Genomic DNA, 20,121 nt, shown 5'->3' with positions numbered 1-20,121 from the left:
CCCAGTGAACAGTATTGTATGGAAACCACCGACCTCGGACGCACAGCAGCATCCTTTTTCCCTTCCCCAACTCCCGCGTGCAACTTTTCAACTTACGCTCCCGCCAGGGGGCCTATTTGGCTCGGCCCATTTGGCGGAAGGATCCCGCGCGCGGTCGCAGTTACGCTCAACCGTCTCCTCCCCTTCCCGGGCTCTGGCCCCGCCCCCTCCCCGCGCCCCGGCCCCGCCCCCTCCCGCGCGCTCTATGGCCCATAAAGAAGTCCCGGCCAGGCCGCTGCACTCCCCGCGCGCATCCGTGCGCCGCCCGAGGCTAGCTAAGGAGTCGGCCGCCATTTTGTTCTTCTCGTGGTTCCAGTGGGGAGAGAAGGAGGAAGCAGGGTGCGGGGCGGTCGGGGGGGGACCCGCCGCGGCTGTTGCCACCGCCGCCACCACCGCCTCTGTGCTCGTGGCGTGGGAAAGGAGGCGTGAGTCCCGGGCGCGAGCCGCCGGCGGCGCCGCTACGGGAGGATCGGTGGTGGGAAGGCGATGGCGGATATAGATAAACTCAATATCGACAGTATCATCCAACGGCTGCTGGAAGGTGAAGGGGGCGGCGGACGGCCTGAGGGGAGGCGAGCAGCCCCGGGGGCTCGCGGTGGGGGCAGTTGGGAGGCCGGTTGGGCTTGCAGCGCTGAGGGGAATGAGCCGCGAGTTTGGCCCACGGGCTCGGGGCTGCTGCCGGAGGGATGCCGGCCGGGGTCCCGCACTTGGCCCACCCCGCGCGGTCCCTCTCCTGGCTCATTCATTGCACTAGGGCGCAGCCTTCTTCCTGGCCGTGAAATCTGAAAACTCTGCTCCCCACCCCCACGTTTCCGTTCCGTACCCCCGTTGCACCCCACAAATCAAACCCGCCTTTGGAGGAGAGACGGTGGGGGGCCCCATCCAACCTGCAGGACGACGTTTTCCGGACTGTCTGGTACTCGTCCTCTCGAAAGGCAGTTTGATGGGGATGTGGGTTCCACTTGGTTAAAGGGCTTTTTTTTTTATTCTGCTCATTTTTATTTTTCGTAGGAGTGGGATCGGGGAGTCCCATTTTTTGTTACTTACTGACCAACTTTCATCTCTCAAGGAGATGTTGGACCCATCTCCTGCGCTCCCAAATACTCTAAGTTGTCTTTTATCTTAATGAGATCTCCGCGCTCTTTTCTGAACGTGAAACCAAGGACGATGACAGTTTCGTTATATTTCCAATGTGCCAGGCTCTGTTAAGCGCTTTGCGTTATCTAATAAATTACAATCGTAATGCTAGCCAGCGCTTACTATGTGTCCGGCATTTTTTGAGCACTTTACACAGCTTTCATTTATTCTCCCAACAACCTTGCTCGGTAGGTACTGTTATGTTTTCCCGCTTTTCAGACGAAACTAAGACACAGAGGTGAAGTCATTTGACCAAGGTCACACAGTGACAGGTTTCAAAACCAAGCAGCCGGGAGACAGAATTCGTTCGACTCACCCTGTGTATGAAGGAAGGAAGTGTGCGGTGGTTAAGCGAAGGTTAAAGTAAAGCTGTTATTTTGGCTGATCTAAAACTCATGAAGTGCCTGGGAATTGATTCATATTGATATGGGAGACGGAAGAGAAGTTAGGATGTTGAAGAGAGACACTTAAATGAACTGCCCCTTTTCTCTGGTTTCCAGAGCGAGTCTACTAATGCTAACGTCTTATTCAAAACTTTGGGAGCATTCAGATCTCTTTCTTGGTTTGGGCCCTGGATAATGTAGATTTGGCTGAGTTTTAACTTTTGGCCTCTATAATCTCATAATATTGTTGAACTATAAATGCTCTGAGATGGAGTCGAGAGCATGATTAACAGTTGGACAGCTCTGGTAGAATTTGCAGATCTTTCGAATTAAGCCCTTATAATGAAACTCCTGAAAATAACTTTTCTTAATCTGTGGGGTTTTTTCCTTTCATACCTTCTTAAAAGAAAAAAAAAAAACACTGAATGGACCCCTGATAGGCTCTTGAAATGTCTCTCTAATGTGAGTGAAAACCTTGTCTTCATTCAGTACTTGTCATGTATTACAGGAACCAGACTTGTCACATTAGTACAGTTCTTGATTTATATGAGGCAGCAGTGGGTCGGGACTGGATTAAAATAGTTTGTAATAAGAAAGGAACTTTTTATTATAAATTCTGCCTACCTCTGGCTAGATTGGGGTAGGCTTTATTTCACTGAGAAAAGAAAAATTGAAATCTGTGTGGATTAGAAACAAAATTTAAGGTCACTTAAGTCTTGTTAAGTTCTGGGTTTCCCATAACTCTGAATTTACGTAACAGATTTTAATTTTAATCTGTTTTTTAAATCGTGCTGAGAAATTTGCCTTGATGAACTTGGGTCATCTAAAGTGAGATCAGTCATTGTTTCTTAATAACTTCTCTCTATGCATGTTATATTGTACTTACCCAAATTTTTTAATTTCACTTTTTCATTGAAATTGAAATAATAAATATTTTCCTTTTTCCTTCCCTCTGTCAACCACATAAAATTGGCAGAGAGACAGTGATGATCCATTGAAGATGTATATACATCCAAGTTAGATGTTGATAATAATTTTGTGGTTTTTGTAATGCCCCCTAAACCTTTTTCCTTAAACATTTTAATTAAGATTTATGTATATCTGGAAATGGAGGCAATATGACTATGGGGACCTTGTTAGAATTTTTTTCATGTTCAGAATCGTCTGATCTTTTAAGGTGGAGGACTTTACCAGCTAGTTGAGAATTAGCCAGTGATAATACTAAAAAGGCAACTCAGATGAAGTCTTATTTAAGAAAAACAGCATGTTGGTTTAGATCTTAGTCACTAACAGCTTTGCAGTTCTTTTCTATGCTTTTAGTAGTTTTTTCTTAAGTAGTTATCACTTGTGCAATCCGCCTTGGACGCTTTTATCCAAGCTCTGCCTTGTTGATGATCAAACCTTAAGATTGTTACTCCTTCATGTAACTAATGTTCAATTATTAAAATAACTGCACGGTAAAACTTGAGGGATTTAAAGAGAAAATAAGCCCTCTGATATTCCTACTTACTGTTGGAGAAAAGTGAGATTTGGTTTTACTTTGTAATCGACTGACCTCTTTCAGGAGCTAGCACTTTTATTGCGCAGTGGGGCAGTCGTAACTTATTTTCACATCCTAATTTTCAGGAAGTATCTTTGCTCTAAAGATGGCTGTTGTCGAACTGCAAGACCGTGCCAGGCTCTGCTCTGCATAATTGCTTGGCTTGCTTTAGTGATTTAAATATGGCCTCTGCTGTGGCCCTTGGAAAGCATTTACTAATTTAATCCTCTGGTGTGTGAGAGTCCATCTGAAGGTAGTGCTCAGATATTCTGAAACTAAAAATGTTTAACCCATTTGTTTAGCTTTTTGGTATACTCAGAAACCTGTTTGTATTCTAATGTTAAAAAGACAGCAGTCCCTGGTCCTGAAGATAATATTAAGGACAAACATAATCGCAAAAAAGTTCTTAAAATGTTGACCAAGGAAAACAAAAGTATCTTTTCCTAATGAGACCTCTACAATTATTTTTTTCTTTATACATCAGATAATTTGTACGATTAGAGGCTTTACTTTGGATCAGTTATAGGACATTTTGTTGATAATGACTGATATTAAAATTGTGTTTTGCTAATTCCCTAACTTAAAGAAGTCTGTGGTGAGCTCTCTGCTCTCCTCTCCCCTCCCCCGGCAGTTGTATGCCTAATCGTTTCCTACGAGGTAAGATGTAGTAAGATGCAAGATGGGAAAGCTCTATTGAGGACATGAACTGAGCTTGCGCTAGCCCTAACCCACAGAGTGGAAAGCATCGCTCTCCTTGTGCCCCCTTGCTGGTCTGTAGCAGGAGGCCAGGCTTTCCTCGGTGCTGGGCCTTGCATTATTAGTAAGTAGCCTGCCCCGTGGTGGAGGTTGGTGGGATTGTTTTATGTCTTTGAAACTGCAGTCTTATAATGACCCGCGTGACCTTTTCTGTAGAAGCATGTGCCAGTGCCAGTCAGTCTATTTGAATAGGTGAGGATTACTGATCTTGAAGCAGGGAAATGATTGGTATTATACGGACTTGACCATTTCACTTAATTTACAACTGAGGCAATTAGTAAACCTAAAGATTGAAATGTAGAGGATGTAATATTCTGATGTGAATTGCCTTGTAGATGAGGTAACTGGAAAGCCTCATTCAAGAGGAATAGAGAAAGATTCCATCTCTTTGGAGTTTTTAGAATTCTGGGACAAATTATGTTTTAGGATCAGAGTCCTATATCCAGAGCATGTTTTAGAACATGATTTCATTGGGGGCCTTGATTTATCTGAAATCTCCAATTTCTCCACTATAGGGTTTTCTGGCATTCCCCATCTAGAGGGGATCGGGTGTCACTGATATTTTAGATTTATGAAAATGGAAACTAATAAAATGTAGAGTTAGATGTCTAGTCTAATCAGTGGTATTTGTTCGACTGGAAAGTTAAACGTTTTTCAATAAATTGACTTAACTCTAGGTGTAGGTTACTCCAGATATGTATTGAGAGCGGTGGACAGTGTTTTGCAGCTATGTCGTGACCATCTGCCTGAGAAAATTGTTTCACCTTTCAATACCCAGAATATAACGCCATCAGTTAGGGGAGTCACAGGGAGGTGGGATGGAAACACTGAAGATGGTCAAAAAGTGGAAGTCTGCTGGTGACCTCAGTGAAACCAAAGGATTCGCGATAACATTTTTGTGGCTTATGTTTTTTTGTAGAAAGAACTCAGTTGTTTGTGGGAAAGTTTTAGTGTTGTAAATAGTTGCTGCCGTTTGTTTGGTTTGAGGTCTTATTTTCCTAAATTCATCAGATGTTGCCTAAATATGTCAGATATTGCGATGTTGATTCTGTCCCTGAAATGAGTATGGTGTGGCATGTTCTTAAAATTACCACTTACTTTAATAGGATTATCTTAAAACAGCAAAATCTCTGTTGGATTATTTTTAAATTAGTTGTGCCAATCTTAGGTTTTAAAACTTCATTATAATTCCGCTGGCACTTTTTCTGGTGTATGCTATTCTTTTAACGTGACCTTTCAAAACAGTTAAGGGACCTTTAATCGATGAGCAAGAAGAATACTTTTTCATTTTTTGTAATAATCCCAAAGTATTCTTCAGTTTTCTTTCATAGTTTTCATCTCTGCTTTGCTCATTGCCGGGCTGTCAGAAAAGTTACTGTTTGTTGCTTGCTGGAGAAAGCTGGCAGTGCAGATAATCCCCAATAACATCTTTTTATTATTTCAAAAATTTTATCAGTTTGTTTTCAGTAAAATTTTGTGCAAGTTTATCATGTACTCACTGATTTGCCAGATAAATAGATAAGTTGGTACTGAGCAGCTTTTGCTGAAGATAGCCATAATGCATTTTTCTGAATCTACCTTTCTAGGCAGATAAAGAAAAGCTTTTACTCAGAAGTCATATGTGAAAGTCCTAAGGTGAGACTGCAGTGCCTGGCACCTGGACTTAGGAGAAACATTCCATCTGGAGAATGGAGTTTTTATTTGTTGGAATATTTTGGATTCCATTGACAATTGTTGAAATAATTTGATATGTGCTATTTGAACCGCTGCTTAGGAAGGTATCCTGAGGTCACACCCCATGAATTTCCCACCTACAGTCTCCTATTTGTACAGGTTTCTCCCAGCATGCCCAGAACACAGAGAGAGAGAGCTTTAAGCCAAAATGAGTTATTGACTGATATTGAGCAGAGCTGTACTGTTAGTATTTTTTTGTAGCTAACAGTGATAAAATAGAGATATTTAAGCTTTTACCTTTTAACAGTATCAAAGATGTTATCTTTAAGGTGAAATTTTAGTTTTATAATCTTTCTGGAGGTATAGTTTTAGCTATAACATTTATAATAATCTCTAGCTACCCAGTTTGTCTTATTTCCAGTGTCTTCCACTAGCATGTAAGCTTCTCAAGAAAAAGAACGAGATTCTTGTCTCTCCTGTTGCCAGGCTAGCCCTAGCATCCAAACCAGGGCCAGGCTTATGGCAGGTGCCCAGCAACTATTTTGTTGGATGTCTGAAGCGTGGTAAATAAGTATCGATAGTCTTTACAGATTGCATGATTTAGTTCTTGTTTAATGCCTCCCATTTATAAGGATGCATTATGATTTTTTAGGGAGCAGTGACTGTATATTGAGGTTTCAGTAGTCTGTCCTATGAAAACTCCCTTGGTTTGGGAGCTTAATTAAGAACAAATTCTTACTTGGAGGGTGGTATGGTGGAAGCACCAGTAGACCTAGAGTCGGTCTGGGTCTGGTGTCCTTACAGGCTCTGCGACCTTGGACCAAGTCACTGAAACTTTCCCAGCCTGTGGCTTGGAGAAGTGAAAATGCCTAACTAACCTCATAGGATTGTTGAGGATTAAATGGCAGTGTAAAGCCCCTTAGCACAGTGCCCAGCAAGCACATGGGAAGTATTTGGTAAATGTTAGCTACAACTGATAGATAATTCTATTGGTAGGCATTGAAAATAGTAAAGTATAGACACTTATGCTGTTGGCTGATAGGGCTATTTTTAAGAAATATCTGCAGTGTTCTCTTGAACTGCCAAAACCCATTTTGAAGTCTTTATCTTCTGTTAGATACATTTTGAAATTTAAGAATAATCCTAAATTTTAATTTTCACCTCTAGGAAAATACTCTATAAAGCCTGATAGGAAAGTGACACTATTGCTTTATAATTTGAAAGCACAGAAAATTTGTCTTTAATCAAAAGTATATAGTCTGAAAAAAATTAAAGATTTTAAGTATGTAGTTGTGAAAGTATGTTTAATTCTAACGCCACAAGTCTAGCCAACAGTAGTTACAGATTTATCCAGACTTCTTTCATGCAACAGATTTTGAGTGCCTGCTCTGTACTGGCCAGGGGCAGGTACACTGCAGAGCAGGTGGTTTGTCCAGGGGTTTGCATTCTACCAGGGGTAGAAGTGAACCTGCAGTCATAATACAAAGTACAGTGTATGCTGGGTGGTGACTGGCTCTTGAGCATTTCAGAATGCATAAAGCGGGCTTGTGAGGGAGATGGAGAGGAGAGAGAGGGTGAGGTAATAGCTAAGCAGTCTTGAAGGGTGAGCAGGAATTTGCCTATTGATAGAAGATGGTTTTGACCGTTTCTATTTTTATAATTTTAGTCCTTGAGCTAATTGTAGGGAATTTAAAAAGCTTTGTGACTGTGTTATTGCTTTTAATGAGCACTGTTCTTCAAATATAAAATATCCTGGTTCCGGAAAAACTCTACATTAAGAAAAATTTTTAATTGTTCGTAGTATTTCTTTTTACTAATCTGTACGCTCCTACTCAGAGGACAAACAATAAGAGAACGAAAACTACTGTAAACTATGTCTAAAAGTGGTAGTGGAAGCCTCCAAAACCAGTAAAATTCGTATTAGCACCATTGATTTAATATGGTGACATTGATTCAGTATAGCATTCATATAAAAAGTATAGCCTGCGTTCTATATAGGTGTAAGTTATTGCATATTCTCCTGAAGGAGTGGGCTATTCATTCACAAACATAGGGCTCTGCTGAAAACGATCCAGAAACTTAGGAGTCCCCTCCTTTCCAAAAATAAAATTTCCTGCTGGGCAGTCTGCCTGAATTCCTGGTTGACTGGTAAAATCACTAATGATTGGGATTTTCTGGCCAGTGAATCAGAAATCATACCATATTTCCACTGGGAGTGTTTCTTGAGTTCTCCTGTATGTGTGTTTAGAGAAAAAAAAATTACTGTGGAAAAATCGTTTTTTGTTGCTTAGCTGTTGTTGTATTATATATGCATCTGTTTCATATCATCCCTCAAAATCATTACTGCACTTTGTCCTTAATTCTTGTTTCATAATATTTTGATCAGAGACTGGCTAGTCATTTAGTTCAGTTACATATTGGGATTTAAAGTAGTGATTTACTCAAGGCTATAGAACCAGTACAAAAAACTTGGGGCTCCTGGCTCCTAGCCCAGTGTTCTCTCTTAACGTTTTCTCTTCTTTGTGTGCTTCAAGAATTTGATCCTTCCCTATTGTTCTTCTTTCTTATTATTTTTCATTGAAAAAAATAATGCTCCTCTACACACTGTCTCATTTCTGCTCAGAACTTGCTTCTTCTGAAAATTCAGGGTTTCAGTGGCTATTGAGGCTGAAGGATTGCTTTACCTAGGGCAATATTTCTCAAATACAGCCCTTTTTAGTAAAAAATTTTCAGCAAACATCAGGTTTTTTACTTGTAATTTTTATTATTCTGTAATGTTACTTAGATATTTATAGAACGAAGCTAGATACAAACCACTTAAACCTATTGCTCTTATCCAGTTATTAGGCCAAATGATTTTATAATTTGAATACAAACTAAGCCTCCAAAACCAGTGACATTTAAGTTAGTAACATTGGTTTAATCTGATGGATTTTATGGTTTTGCTAAAACTGAGTCACTTTTTACTGGATTTAATGGTGGAAAGATGCAGACTTCATTCTAATTTAGTCCGGTTCTGTGTTTTTGCTTCATTTCTAATTCAGAGAATGCTTTCATAAATCTTTTGTACAAATATTAAGACTTTGACTGCAAGTTGAGGATAATCAATCCCCATATTTAACCAGACCTTGCCAGCAAGCAGGCCATTTAACTGTAAAATAAAGGTAAATTTAACAATTCAGTATTGTTTATTTTAATCTATTACAACTGGAATCAAAACAAAATTTCATTTCCTACTGCTGCCTACCAGCCCATTAAACGAACTGCTAATAAAGCCAGGGACGATCTTATGCTTCACTTTGATAGTGAGTAGAACTCGGAGGGCTCTGATGCGGGCGCTTATGTGTTTAGGATGCCTGGTGCTGTGCCATGGTTTTTTCCTCCATTTTCTCACTTTTTATCTGTTCAGATTACTAGGAAACCTTTCTTTAGCACACCACTGATATCCTTTGTCCTGTGCAGGCATGATCGTATTAAAAAATGCAGGCCCAGAAATTGCATAGCCAGATATGTACAGTGACCCTACAATGTGTTTTAATGAAATGAAAACAACACAAAATTTTTCACGGATAAATCTGAGACCCTTGAGGAGATAACACTGATGGGTAGGGGGGTGGTCTGAGCATTTCCAGTCTCACATTTTAAAACAAAGAAGCCTTAAAACCAACTCAGTAACGTGGCATCTCTAAAATCTCCTGCTGTAGAAGGGAAGACGGGAGGCAAAATGAGCTGGCTTGGTGAACAGGGCTGTAGGTGAGCACGGCTGATCATGTGGCTTAGATGCAGAGCTGAGGCCCAGAGCTGTGCCGCAGGGAGTCTGATTTCAGCAAGTAGTCAAAGGAAGGCGTCCCTAACAGTGTTTGTACCAGAGTGGATGACCCCTCGTTCAGGATACTGTAGAGAAATCTTAACCTGGTATAGAACGTGCAACTAAATAATCTCTGAAATCCTGTCTAAGATTTTAAGATTCTCATTAGGCTTTTAAAACCATGTTCTTTATAATTGTTCTGAAAATAAAGCCAGCCAAAAAGCTAGTTAAGCTATGTTTTTGCCTCCTCTTTATCTAAAATTTGTATCCTTTCAGATATTTTTAATTTTTACATTATATTTTGACTTCATTTGACTAATTGGAGTTTTTCTCCCCTACAGTGAGAGGGTCCAAGCCTGGTAAGAATGTCCAGCTACAGGAGAATGAAATCAGAGGATTGTGCTTAAAGTCCCGAGAGATCTTTCTCAGTCAGCCTATCCTACTAGAACTTGAAGCACCACTCAAAATATGTGGTGAGTTTTGGCACACTCAACAGTTACCTTTGGTTACGTGATTGATTGAGTCAAGGATATAAAGATGACCTCGTATTAGCCAGGAGAATCGTTTACTATTTATGAATAACTTGGAACTACTTAAAATTAATAAATTTAGCTTTAGAACAAACACCTCCAATGGACTTAGTTTATTTAGACATGCTTCAAATTTTCTAAAATTGTTTTGCTTAAAGGAATGTAAACATTGTAGAAGGAAAGAAATGAAACAGAATGGAGAGCTAAGAGAAAGTCAACTGTATGAATATATAGGAATTATATTTAAGCTTAAAACAAAACCGGTAATATCTAAAAATTTACCTTCCTTGATGTTGTATAGTTCTATTTCTACATGGTCGGTGTAGATAATCTGTATAAAAACCAAACCTTATGAGTAATGCTGTATTCTTCTAGCATATTTGACTACATTGGTAAAGCTCGTATGCATGCTTTTAAAGTGAAATGCTCTTTGGTATTATCTAGCAGGGAGAAATTGAAAGCCGAATACATTGGTAAGTGTAGCGTGTGTGTATCTTTGCGCTCTCAGGGCCAGGGCTCACTAGAAGTCCAGCAGTTCTGATGACACAGCCCCTGGAGACTGAGCTGTCAGAGATCTGATAAGATCAGCCGACCTGAAAGGAAAACCATGTTACTTGGCAAGAAAGCCTGCCTAGGCATTCATCCTTTCCACAAAATAAATTCGTAATGAGTTGAGTTTTGTGTGAGATTCTGCACATACACATATACTTAAAAATGTTATTAAGCTCAATTGAACTAATAAATAAGAGAAGATTGGAATTAGCATTGTCAAATTTAACTATCATTATTAGAGGACAGTGCCAGTGTGCAGTGAATGTTTAAAGAATGTCTTTCCAAAGCTTTGTTAGTGAACAAAGTATGACGACACTGACAGAATTCTTGCTTCCAGGTGATATCCATGGGCAGTACTATGATTTGCTTCGACTTTTTGAGTACGGTGGTTTCCCACCCGAAAGCAACTACCTGTTTCTTGGGGACTATGTGGACAGGGGGAAGCAGTCATTGGAGACTATCTGCCTCTTATTGGCGTACAAAATCAAATATCCCGAGAATTTTTTTCTTCTCAGAGGAAACCATGAATGTGCCAGCATCAATAGAATTTATGGATTTTACGATGAATGTAAGTACTTTCTCTGTCTAAGAAAGTGTTACTTAAATTGAGATACTTGGTCATAAACCAGACTATCACATACTTTTGTTAGGATTTTTGAGAGTTGAGATCCGTGTCATAATCTCTCAAATTTTCTGTTTCATTAACTTGTTTTTATCTTGTTTTTTTGCTTTTGGGGAAGGAAACAACCCAGCCACTGCAGCGTAAGAATGCCCTGGACTCTTCTTGTGGTGGGACGATTAGATTAGGAAGTAATGGTTTCTTTAGGATAGTTGTGAATATTCACAGATAACTTAATCCTTAGCACAACTCTGAGAACCTGTCTGAATAGGTAGTTGTGTTTTTAACAACTTTATTGAGATATAATTTCATTCTGTAAAATTCGTCTATTTTAAGTGTATAATTTGGTGATTTTTAGTAAATTTATAAGAGTTGTACGACTGTAACCATAGCCATAGGCAAGCACTAATCTACTTTCTGTCGGTATAGATTTACCTTTTCTAGACATTTCATATAAAGGGAATCTTGCAATATACAAATAATTACCTTTTGGAATTTACAATGTGGGTTTTTCCCTTCTGGCATATCTGCACCCAGGAAAAGTGGCAGTTACTATCCTAAAATGTGCTGAAAGAAAGCAAAATTGTTTAAAAATTGTTTGTATGACGTTTTACATAACTTATGATCTATTTTGGAGTTTTTAGTTGAAGGTACAAGTTAAGTTGATAATCGACAAGATTCTTAAAGCTTCGAAAGTATCAATTTTGATGGAGTTTTTTGTTGTTGCTGTTTGATAAAATGTTTTTTAAAGTTTTGACTCTTTACCTCCCCCCTCCTTTTGTGCTCATTTCTTCTGCAGGGTTGAGTTTAGGCCGGGAGGAAAGGGATGGATAAGGAATTTGAGTTATTTACTAAGACTTGCCAATGTGATGATGACAAGACTAGTAAATCATTGTCATTATCACTGTACCCTAGACTAGACAGTTGACCCTTGAACAACACTGGGTTTGAACTACATGGGTCCACTTATACTCCAATTTAAAATTTTCAGTCCACATACGTAGAGGGCTAACTTAAGTTATACTCAGATTTTCGCCTGCGTGGGGGGATGGGCGCCCCTGACCCACCTGTAGTCATAACTAGTTCTCTCAGGGTGTGGTGCCTGTCCATCTCAGTTTCACATAGATGTATTCAGCTAGCTCATTTGTTTGCTTGGCCTTGAAACTCAGCTACTCAGCTGAGGTGGGAGCAATCACCAAGGAGAAAAATCCTCTATATTCTGAACTGGCTGGGACATCTGAGTCTGGCAAGAAAGATATTTGATCTTGACAGTGAGTCTATCAAAGTTAAAATCTAGTAAAACAGTTATTACTTCTTAGGTAGTGAAATGAGAGGCAGGGAGTTTTATAACATTGCTTTTCAGATGTTACCAGCACTGCTTTTTAGAACAGGTTAAAAAAAGATTCCTTTTACACAGCTGTTAGCTCAGCAAGTACTTTGATGTTTTCATTGATGAAGTTCAAATCCAGATGATCTCTTTGTTATGACATCTATCCTGGTGTGAGGATATTAGCTATGTCATTTTCAGTTTTTGTTTAATTCAGAAAAATGATTTAGGTCAGCATTTGTTGGTGTCAATTTTGACTCTTGTTCGGTCGTCAAGACTCATTTATTGACCTTGTACTCAAGCTGTCCCCTCTCCCATCAGGCAGGTATGATTTGCCATCCAGTCTTGTGGACATAAAAATGCCCTTGGCATAGGTGGCTTTCAGTTGATGATTTACAGACTTTAAAAAGTTGATAATTATGTTAAATTTTTATCTTGGTGTAAATTTTATTGCAATGAAGTTTTACTCAACTGTAGATTTACACAGAACAATTTAAAAAGCTGCTTTAAGTGATAGCCTTATTTCCTAAGTATAACAAGCAGTCTCTGTACTATTTTTTTTCCTTCCGATCTTATGACTGCAGTCCTGGAAAGTCTGAGATACCTGCTGGATAAAATGTGTTATCCTTTTCTGAGAGCAGAGCTGTCTGATCTGTAGTAATAGGAAACTGTGCTAGGGGCTCTGGCTCAGAATCCCAGGATTTTGGAAGCCTGTAGAGTAGGGATCCCTAGCTCCCAGGCCACGGACAGGTACTGATCTGTGTGGCCTGTTAGGAACTGGGCCGCACAGCAGAAGGTAAGTGGTGGGTGCGCAAGGGGGCAAAGCTTCACCTGTATTTGCAGCTGCTCCCCAGCACTAGCATCACCGCCTCAGCTCTGCCTCAGGTCATCAGATACTGGATTCTCATAGGAGCACAGATCCCTGGTGTCAAAAATGTTGGGGACCGCTGCTATAGTGCAGTTATCCAAGCTAAACCTTTCTAGAGCCAGATGTTCCTAGTGCTCTGAAGTGGCCTTAGGAAATGGAGAGGGAGAAAGGAGAAAGCAGGGAGTCCAGGACTTAATTAAGATGCTCAGGGACAACAGGAGGAAGAATCTCCTAAATTTTGGTAGAGCTAGCAAAGGCATTTGCAGGAGAAGCTGCAGCGTGTTGCATGACTGAGGAATCAAGGTGCAGAGCAGAATTCAAGGAGGATGAGGATTGCCGGGACTGGCTAATGCAGCAGTGGGCAAAAAAAAAAAAAATCCAAGGGAGCACTGGATGGTGGTTCAGGCCTCTGTAAAAAATGGAGACAGAACCATATCACTTTGTAAGTGGAGGTTAAGACAGCTCAGCCCTGTTCTTGTGTTGTTATTATTATAACTGTTGGAAATGCAAGGTGGTAATTATGCATAGGTCCCCGAAGAAAGGTGTAGGACAGGGAATTAGGAGCCTGAAAAGAAATGCAAAACCCAGTGAACCAGGGTGAGAGTTATACCTGGTCACAGAGAAACATAAACTATTAGGAGAAAAGATAGTGGTCCCCCCAGCAAAGGGAGAAGTCAAATGTTTGTTGAATTCACATTGCATTACAAACTCTGGGCTAAATCCCCCGCCTGATTTGATTGGCTCTGAAGAGGGAGGATGTGATTCAGGAAGACTAAGGGTAAATTCTTGGTTTAGGAATAAAAACTGTGCTTTGATTTTTGGTTTTTCTAATGGGAGGGTACAGGAGACAAATGGAAACCCCAAGGTTAGAGCCATCCTCAACTAATTCAGACAGATTTGTACTTCCAAGGTTTGTGAGCAGGTTTTTAACTCAGAACATAATTTTCCTGTGGAAACAGTGCCTTAAAGGCATGCTTCTGTTTGAATCAGACTCTGGTTCCAGAATGCATAAAATCTGTGAGCTGGTGAAGGTGGGCATGACCACCCTCTATCCTCGTTTCTGTGGCGAATATTCTGAGCATCTGGGCAATGTTAGGGCATATCCCAGAGTGCCTGCAGTGAGCAGTCTGAGTGCCCCTAGTCATTGTGCCTCCTAGAGTATTTAGGGGCTGGGAGTTATCTGGCAGCGGTAGGTTATTTTGGGTGGTGTGAGCATTAACTCTCAGGCTTCCTCAGAACGAAGATGGTAATGGCACGTGTGTCAGTTGTTCAAAATTGCCTTTATAAATGGGAACTACATGTGTGTTGAGATTGGACAAAACAACAGATGCCAGAATTGGTGCCACCAAGTAATTGTTGAGGTTTAATGCTATTCTTTGATCATTATATCTGGGATTCTCATTTCAGACTTCTAAATTTTTTAATATTTCATGCGAAAATGTAAATCGTTGCTTATAGATCAGATATCTCCAAGTATTATATATATCTAATTCTCCTAAACCTTCCAGGAATTTTTAATAAAGATATAGTTTTTGTTTACTTAAAAGGTAACTTTGCTTTGGGGGAAATTGTCCTCAGAGGATGAACCTACAGAACACCAACCTCTCTTTAATGATCCTAAAATTTTCACAGGTAAAAGAAGATATAACATTAAACTATGGAAAACTTTCACAGACTGCTTTAATTGTTTACCAATAGCAGCCATCGTGGATGAGAAAATATTTTGCTGTCATGGAGGTATGTGGGCTGATTTTAGTTCCAAATGGAACTCTAAAGGGTTTTTGATCCCTTTTTAAGGGTACACTTTGACATTTGTGAGTTATCATTGGGATGACTTCTGTCAGGTAACTCTCCTTTATTGATGTATGTTGGATCATGGGTTCACTTTGGTTCAATTGGATAGAAGACTGAAGTGAGTAATTGATAGTACAGGGAATTCTAGGCTCTGTAACAGTTTGATTTGAAAATAGAGCAGGACATATTTTTAAATATAAAATGAACAGTAATTAATATGCTGTACCAGTGATCTAATGTGAATATACTTTCCCTTGGTCTGTTTTTATTCTCTCCTTTCATACATTTTTCTGACATGAATTTTAAGAGTTGTTTTATGTTTTGCTCAGTGGTTGTGCTTTGTAGGATGTAATTATAATAGTGATTGCAAAGAGGATTTCTTTTCATCTGTGGCCAGAAATCAACACAATATATTTTAATAAAGCCATTATCCCTGCCCTCCTATACTTAAACTGGTTTGATAAAGTTGGGCGTGTGATTTTAAACTTACATGAGAGCTACATCTGAGCTGGTCTGATAGATTTCATGGTCCCTGGACAACACAGGTTTCCTAGAAAGCTATGTTACACTTGAGCATCTGCAGCCCCTATACCCAGATGGTCAGTAATAAAACCTAGGCTGTACATTGTTCATTATTCTCTTCAACCGGGGAGGCCCTCAGAGGAGTGGAGGAGTAGTTTTTATGTCACTGGATTTTAATTTCATAGGGCTCTGTATGTTGAGGTAACTGTCGCCATATACTGTTTAACTATGCTGTGCCCCATAAATAGAGCATAAAACAAATTCCAGTGCTTATTCAGTTTTTTTAACCAAAGCTAAATAAGAAAACATACCCATAGATTTAATGTTAGCCTTCGTGTTAGTGTCATTGAGTCTGTAGACAAATGGAATGGTTAAAGTGCTAACATCTTTTTTAAAGTTCTGTTTTCTTCAAATTTTTCTCATTTAATAGGTTTATCACCAGATCTTCAATCTATGGAGCAGATTCGGCGAATTATGCGACCAACTGATGTACCAGATCAAGGTCTTCTTTGTGATCTTTTGTGGTCTGACCCCGATAAAGATGTCTTAGGCTGGGGTGAAAATGACAGAGGAGTGTCCTTCACATTTGGTGCAGAAGTGGTTGCAAAATTTCTCCATAAGCATGATTTGGATCTTATATGTAGAGCCCATCAGGTATTGATTTTGAATTTTACACGTACACTTAAGAGCATGTGTGTGAGCACAGATTCTCCTTTTGATTTTGGTGGGTAGGTATTTATACAAAGCGTCTCTGGAAGTTGACCTGCAGGATAATCAGGTTCAATGGGAAACTGAAGAGTGGTTTTGCTCACCTAGAATTTGCACCTGCTGATACTGAAAACATTTTCTCTTCAAGGTGGTTGAAGATGGATATGAATTTTTTGCAAAGAGGCAGTTGGTCACTCTGTTTTCTGCACCCAATTATTGTGGAGAGTTTGACAATGCAGGTGCCATGATGAGTGTGGACGAAACACTAATGTGTTCTTTTCAGGTAGAGGATGTTTTCAACATTGTTTCCTTTTATTATGTCGGGATTTATACTGATGAAAAAAATAATTGCTACTCTCTGTTTATTTATGTCCAGTAGATTAAATTTTTATTTTCCCTTAACCGTTGTTCGTCCTAAGTTCAGTAATGAGTGGGCCCCTTTCAGAGGAAAAAATTACCATAGAACCTTTCTCCCAGTGTTGAATTTAACTGTTTTTGCATTATTTAAATAGGTCAAAACAACCAATTTATTAGCTCTTTATGCTTATGGTTTCTTTGCTATAAATCTAAAACTACAATTCAGCTAAAATTAAATCACCACTTGCGTGTGAGAATAGTACTGACTGCCATGTGCCAGATGTGCTGTGATTACTCAGTTCTCCCACCACTTTTCACTAGGGTAATTCCTACAAAACCTCTGTTGATTCACTCTGACATCATTTGGCCTTCACTCAGCACAAAAGCATCATTTATACATAAAGTCTGCTTCTCAGTCTTTTTCTCATTCACTTTGATTAAACTTGTATGACTTCAAGCCAGCGCAGTCATAAATGCAAATAGAGCCACTAAAGTCACGTGACAGTCATCAGTTAAATGGATTAAAACAATTTTTTTTAAGCCAATTATCAAGGAGAACTTGCAGCTCTTAGTGAGAGTTTCTCCTAGGGGCTCGAAAAACACTGTAAGCACTTTCTCCCCTAAATGTCAGAAGGGACAACCTAAAGCTACTATGGGGTGTGACTTTAAAAAATAGTCATTTTTGCCAGAGGCAAAATAATTTGTCCAGATCATATCTGCTCATCATAGCATTTACCAAATAAACATTACCAAAATGTTTATTTGTCAGCTTAGTTCACGTTCATGCTTTGGGGGCTTTTAAAGTCGTTGAGCCAGTTTTAAAGTCAAAATGTTTCTGAAAAAAGATTTGAGTGAGATTTAAGGAATCTTAAGATTTGGGGTTGAGTATATTTCCTAAAATGCACTGTCTTTTCAATCTTTGCAGATTTTAAAGCCTGCAGAGAAAAAGAAGCCGAATGCCACAAGACCTGTAACACCTCCAAGGGGTATGATCACAAAGCAAGCAAAGAAATAGATGTCATTTTGACACTGCCTAGTTGGGACTTGTAACATATAGTATATAACCTTCATTTTTAAAACTGTAATGTGTATTGGTCAGCTTGCTCAAACAGTGTGTTTGTGGGGCCCTCCCTTCCATTTTTGACTTAATGAATGGCATTTGCTGGTTATAACAGCAAATGAAAGATACTCTACTCCCAAGAAACAATATTTTGTTTTTAATTCTCTATTCCTTTTACAAACAATTTTAATGATGGTGTTAAAGCTGTATGCCCCAGGATGGTTTATCCTGTCTGAGGGGTAAGTGTACAATTGACCTTTTTTTTTTTTAATTCAGTACAGCCCATGAATCATGTAAATGCTCGTTTTCTTTAGGATATAAAGAGAGCCCTAGGGTGCTCAATCTGTACATGTTATCGTCATAAAATGCATACTGTTGATACAGACCACTGTGAACATTTTTTTAATTTTAAGATTTTGTTTCAAAGGGATTGCTTATTTCTCTCATTGTCTTGTCATGTACAAATTGGTTTTTATTGCTATCAACATTAGAAGTAACTTTCAACCTTGCCAGCATCACTGGTGTAATGTATGTTTAATTAAAGCACACTTTCCTCTACCGAATACTTAAAACGAGAATTAAAGCCATTATTTTAAATGTTTGTGACTCTTTCCTAAAGCCAAAGTTTCTGTTGAAATACGTATTGACACACCCCTAAGAACAAAATGGCATAGTTTTATACCCATGCCGCCTTGTTGGGGATTCAAAAACAGGTTTTTGAGTTAAAATAGCAATTAGTAATATAGTGCAGTTTAAGCTATTAATGATTAAAGTTAATAACATTTTGTACAATTTCCATATAGTCTATTCATTAATCTTTTTACAGTTGCATCAGGCCTGAACCCGTCCATTCAGAAAGCTTCAAATTATAGAAACAATACTGTTCTATACGAGTGACCGATTATGCTTTCTTTGGCCTACACTCTTTATTCTGCGGTGAAATTGAGGCTTATAAGTCAAACAAAGGAACTAACTTACTATCCACCAGTTTATACAGAACTCACAGTATCTATGACTTTTTTAAAACTAAGATCTGTTAAAAAGAAATCTGTTTCAACAGATGACCGTGTATAATACCATGTGGTGAAAGTGAATTCAGACTTATTAAATGATGAACTTGTTAAATCCTCTCAGTGTCTATTTATCAGCACAATACACACAGGAGAACTGTTGATGGCATATTAAATCGATTTTAATGAATAAATGGCTCTGGAAACCACACAGTTTCAATTTGGGTTTGTCTTCCTTCAAATAGTCTGTTTTCCAAAGATGGATCGTAATGTGGATGCTCATATTCTTTGAGTTCTGACCTGGAATAACTAAGTTTCTGAGGTGGGGTGATGAGGTTGAACACTTCCCACATACTACTTGGGGAGGTGTGGGAGTTGGGGGCTGCGACATCATCTCTATTATCCTTTTGTTTGAACTCAGCTGAACTTGGTAAAATTCAGGAGCTACTGTCTTCTGACTCAATCACCAGTGTTTTCGTACAGTTCTTTGCTCTCTTCTCCCTTCCCTAATTTATGTGGAACACAGTGTTGTGTCCTATTACATTTGTCACAAATGTGTCGAATGCATATTAATTTCTCAAAGTACATTAAAAGTGTTCATAAAGCGTGTATCATTTGAAAAAGCACTTTCTTCCATCGAAAACTGGTTCCCCTCAAGGAGTTTGAAGGGGACCTGGTGAGGAGCTGCTTGCCCTGACAGTGGCGTGTGGAGAGAATTGCACAGGAGAGCTGGGTCGGCCCCCATCTGTGCTAACAAGCCGATCCTGAGGCAGAGCCGAGTCTCTGAGCTCCACATTCTGTGACAAATCCAGAGTGGTGGTATTTTACTTTTCCTGTAATTCTTCCAGATCTCTGACTACAGGCAGATGAGCTGCGATTGATTGTGTCGAAGTTTTTAAGCTACGCCCTGGACATTATCAGTTTTGTCACTTTCAAGATTTCAAAAACCTATAAAGTTGTAAAATGGGGCCACTCTACTCGGGTTATTGTAGAGTATGGAGTGGTATCTAGCTTACAATATTTTTTTTTAAAGAGCCAGCATAGCACTGGTTAAATAGAGAACAAAATCAATCTTTGGTTTTATGGTATGAGCTCTTAGAGAAGATTCAAATAATTTGAAGCTAGTGCGCGACAACAGAACTTAAGGCCTGGCCTTGTAAATCCCAGTCTGTCAACTTTGCTTTCTCATTTGTCTTTTATCATTTATTGCCATGTGCAGTTGAGGGCATTTCTGCTTTTTGTAAGCTAGTGGTTGTACTTGGTCCAAGTCCTGGCTCCTCTTCTAGCTGTGTGTTTTGAGTAGGTGACTTAAATGCTGAGCCAGTGTCTCCAGCTATAAACAAGGACAGGACCTGCCTCTCGTGAATCATTGAATGAAATAATGTGCTATGCTCAGAAGAATATTTGATTCAGAATAGTATTCAGTAAATGTTTATT

At 39.3% G+C, this 20,121-nt stretch overlaps 1 protein-coding gene across 1 annotated transcript; it reads left to right on the top strand.

Moving 5' to 3' along the window:
* Positions 1-274: 274 nt before the first annotated feature.
* On the top strand, positions 275-18,895 carry PPP1CC (protein phosphatase 1 catalytic subunit gamma). Its single transcript, XM_039879437.1, has 8 exons — positions 275-580; positions 9,679-9,810; positions 10,757-10,987; positions 14,866-14,970; positions 15,980-16,203; positions 16,406-16,540; positions 17,540-17,600; positions 18,501-18,895. The coding sequence occupies exons 1-8, from the start codon at positions 526-528 to the stop codon at positions 18,569-18,571; spliced, it is 1,014 nt and encodes a 337-aa protein (XP_039735371.1). The 5' UTR covers positions 275-525; the 3' UTR covers positions 18,572-18,895.
* The last annotated feature ends 1,226 nt before the right edge of the window (positions 18,896-20,121 follow it).

This window comes from Pteropus medius, unplaced genomic scaffold (assembly GCF_902729225.1).
Source record: "Pteropus medius unplaced genomic scaffold, Ma_sr-lr_union100, whole genome shotgun sequence".
Taxonomy (NCBI): Eukaryota; Metazoa; Chordata; class Mammalia; order Chiroptera; family Pteropodidae; genus Pteropus; species Pteropus medius.
This window is presented reverse-complemented; position numbering and strand designations above follow the sequence as displayed.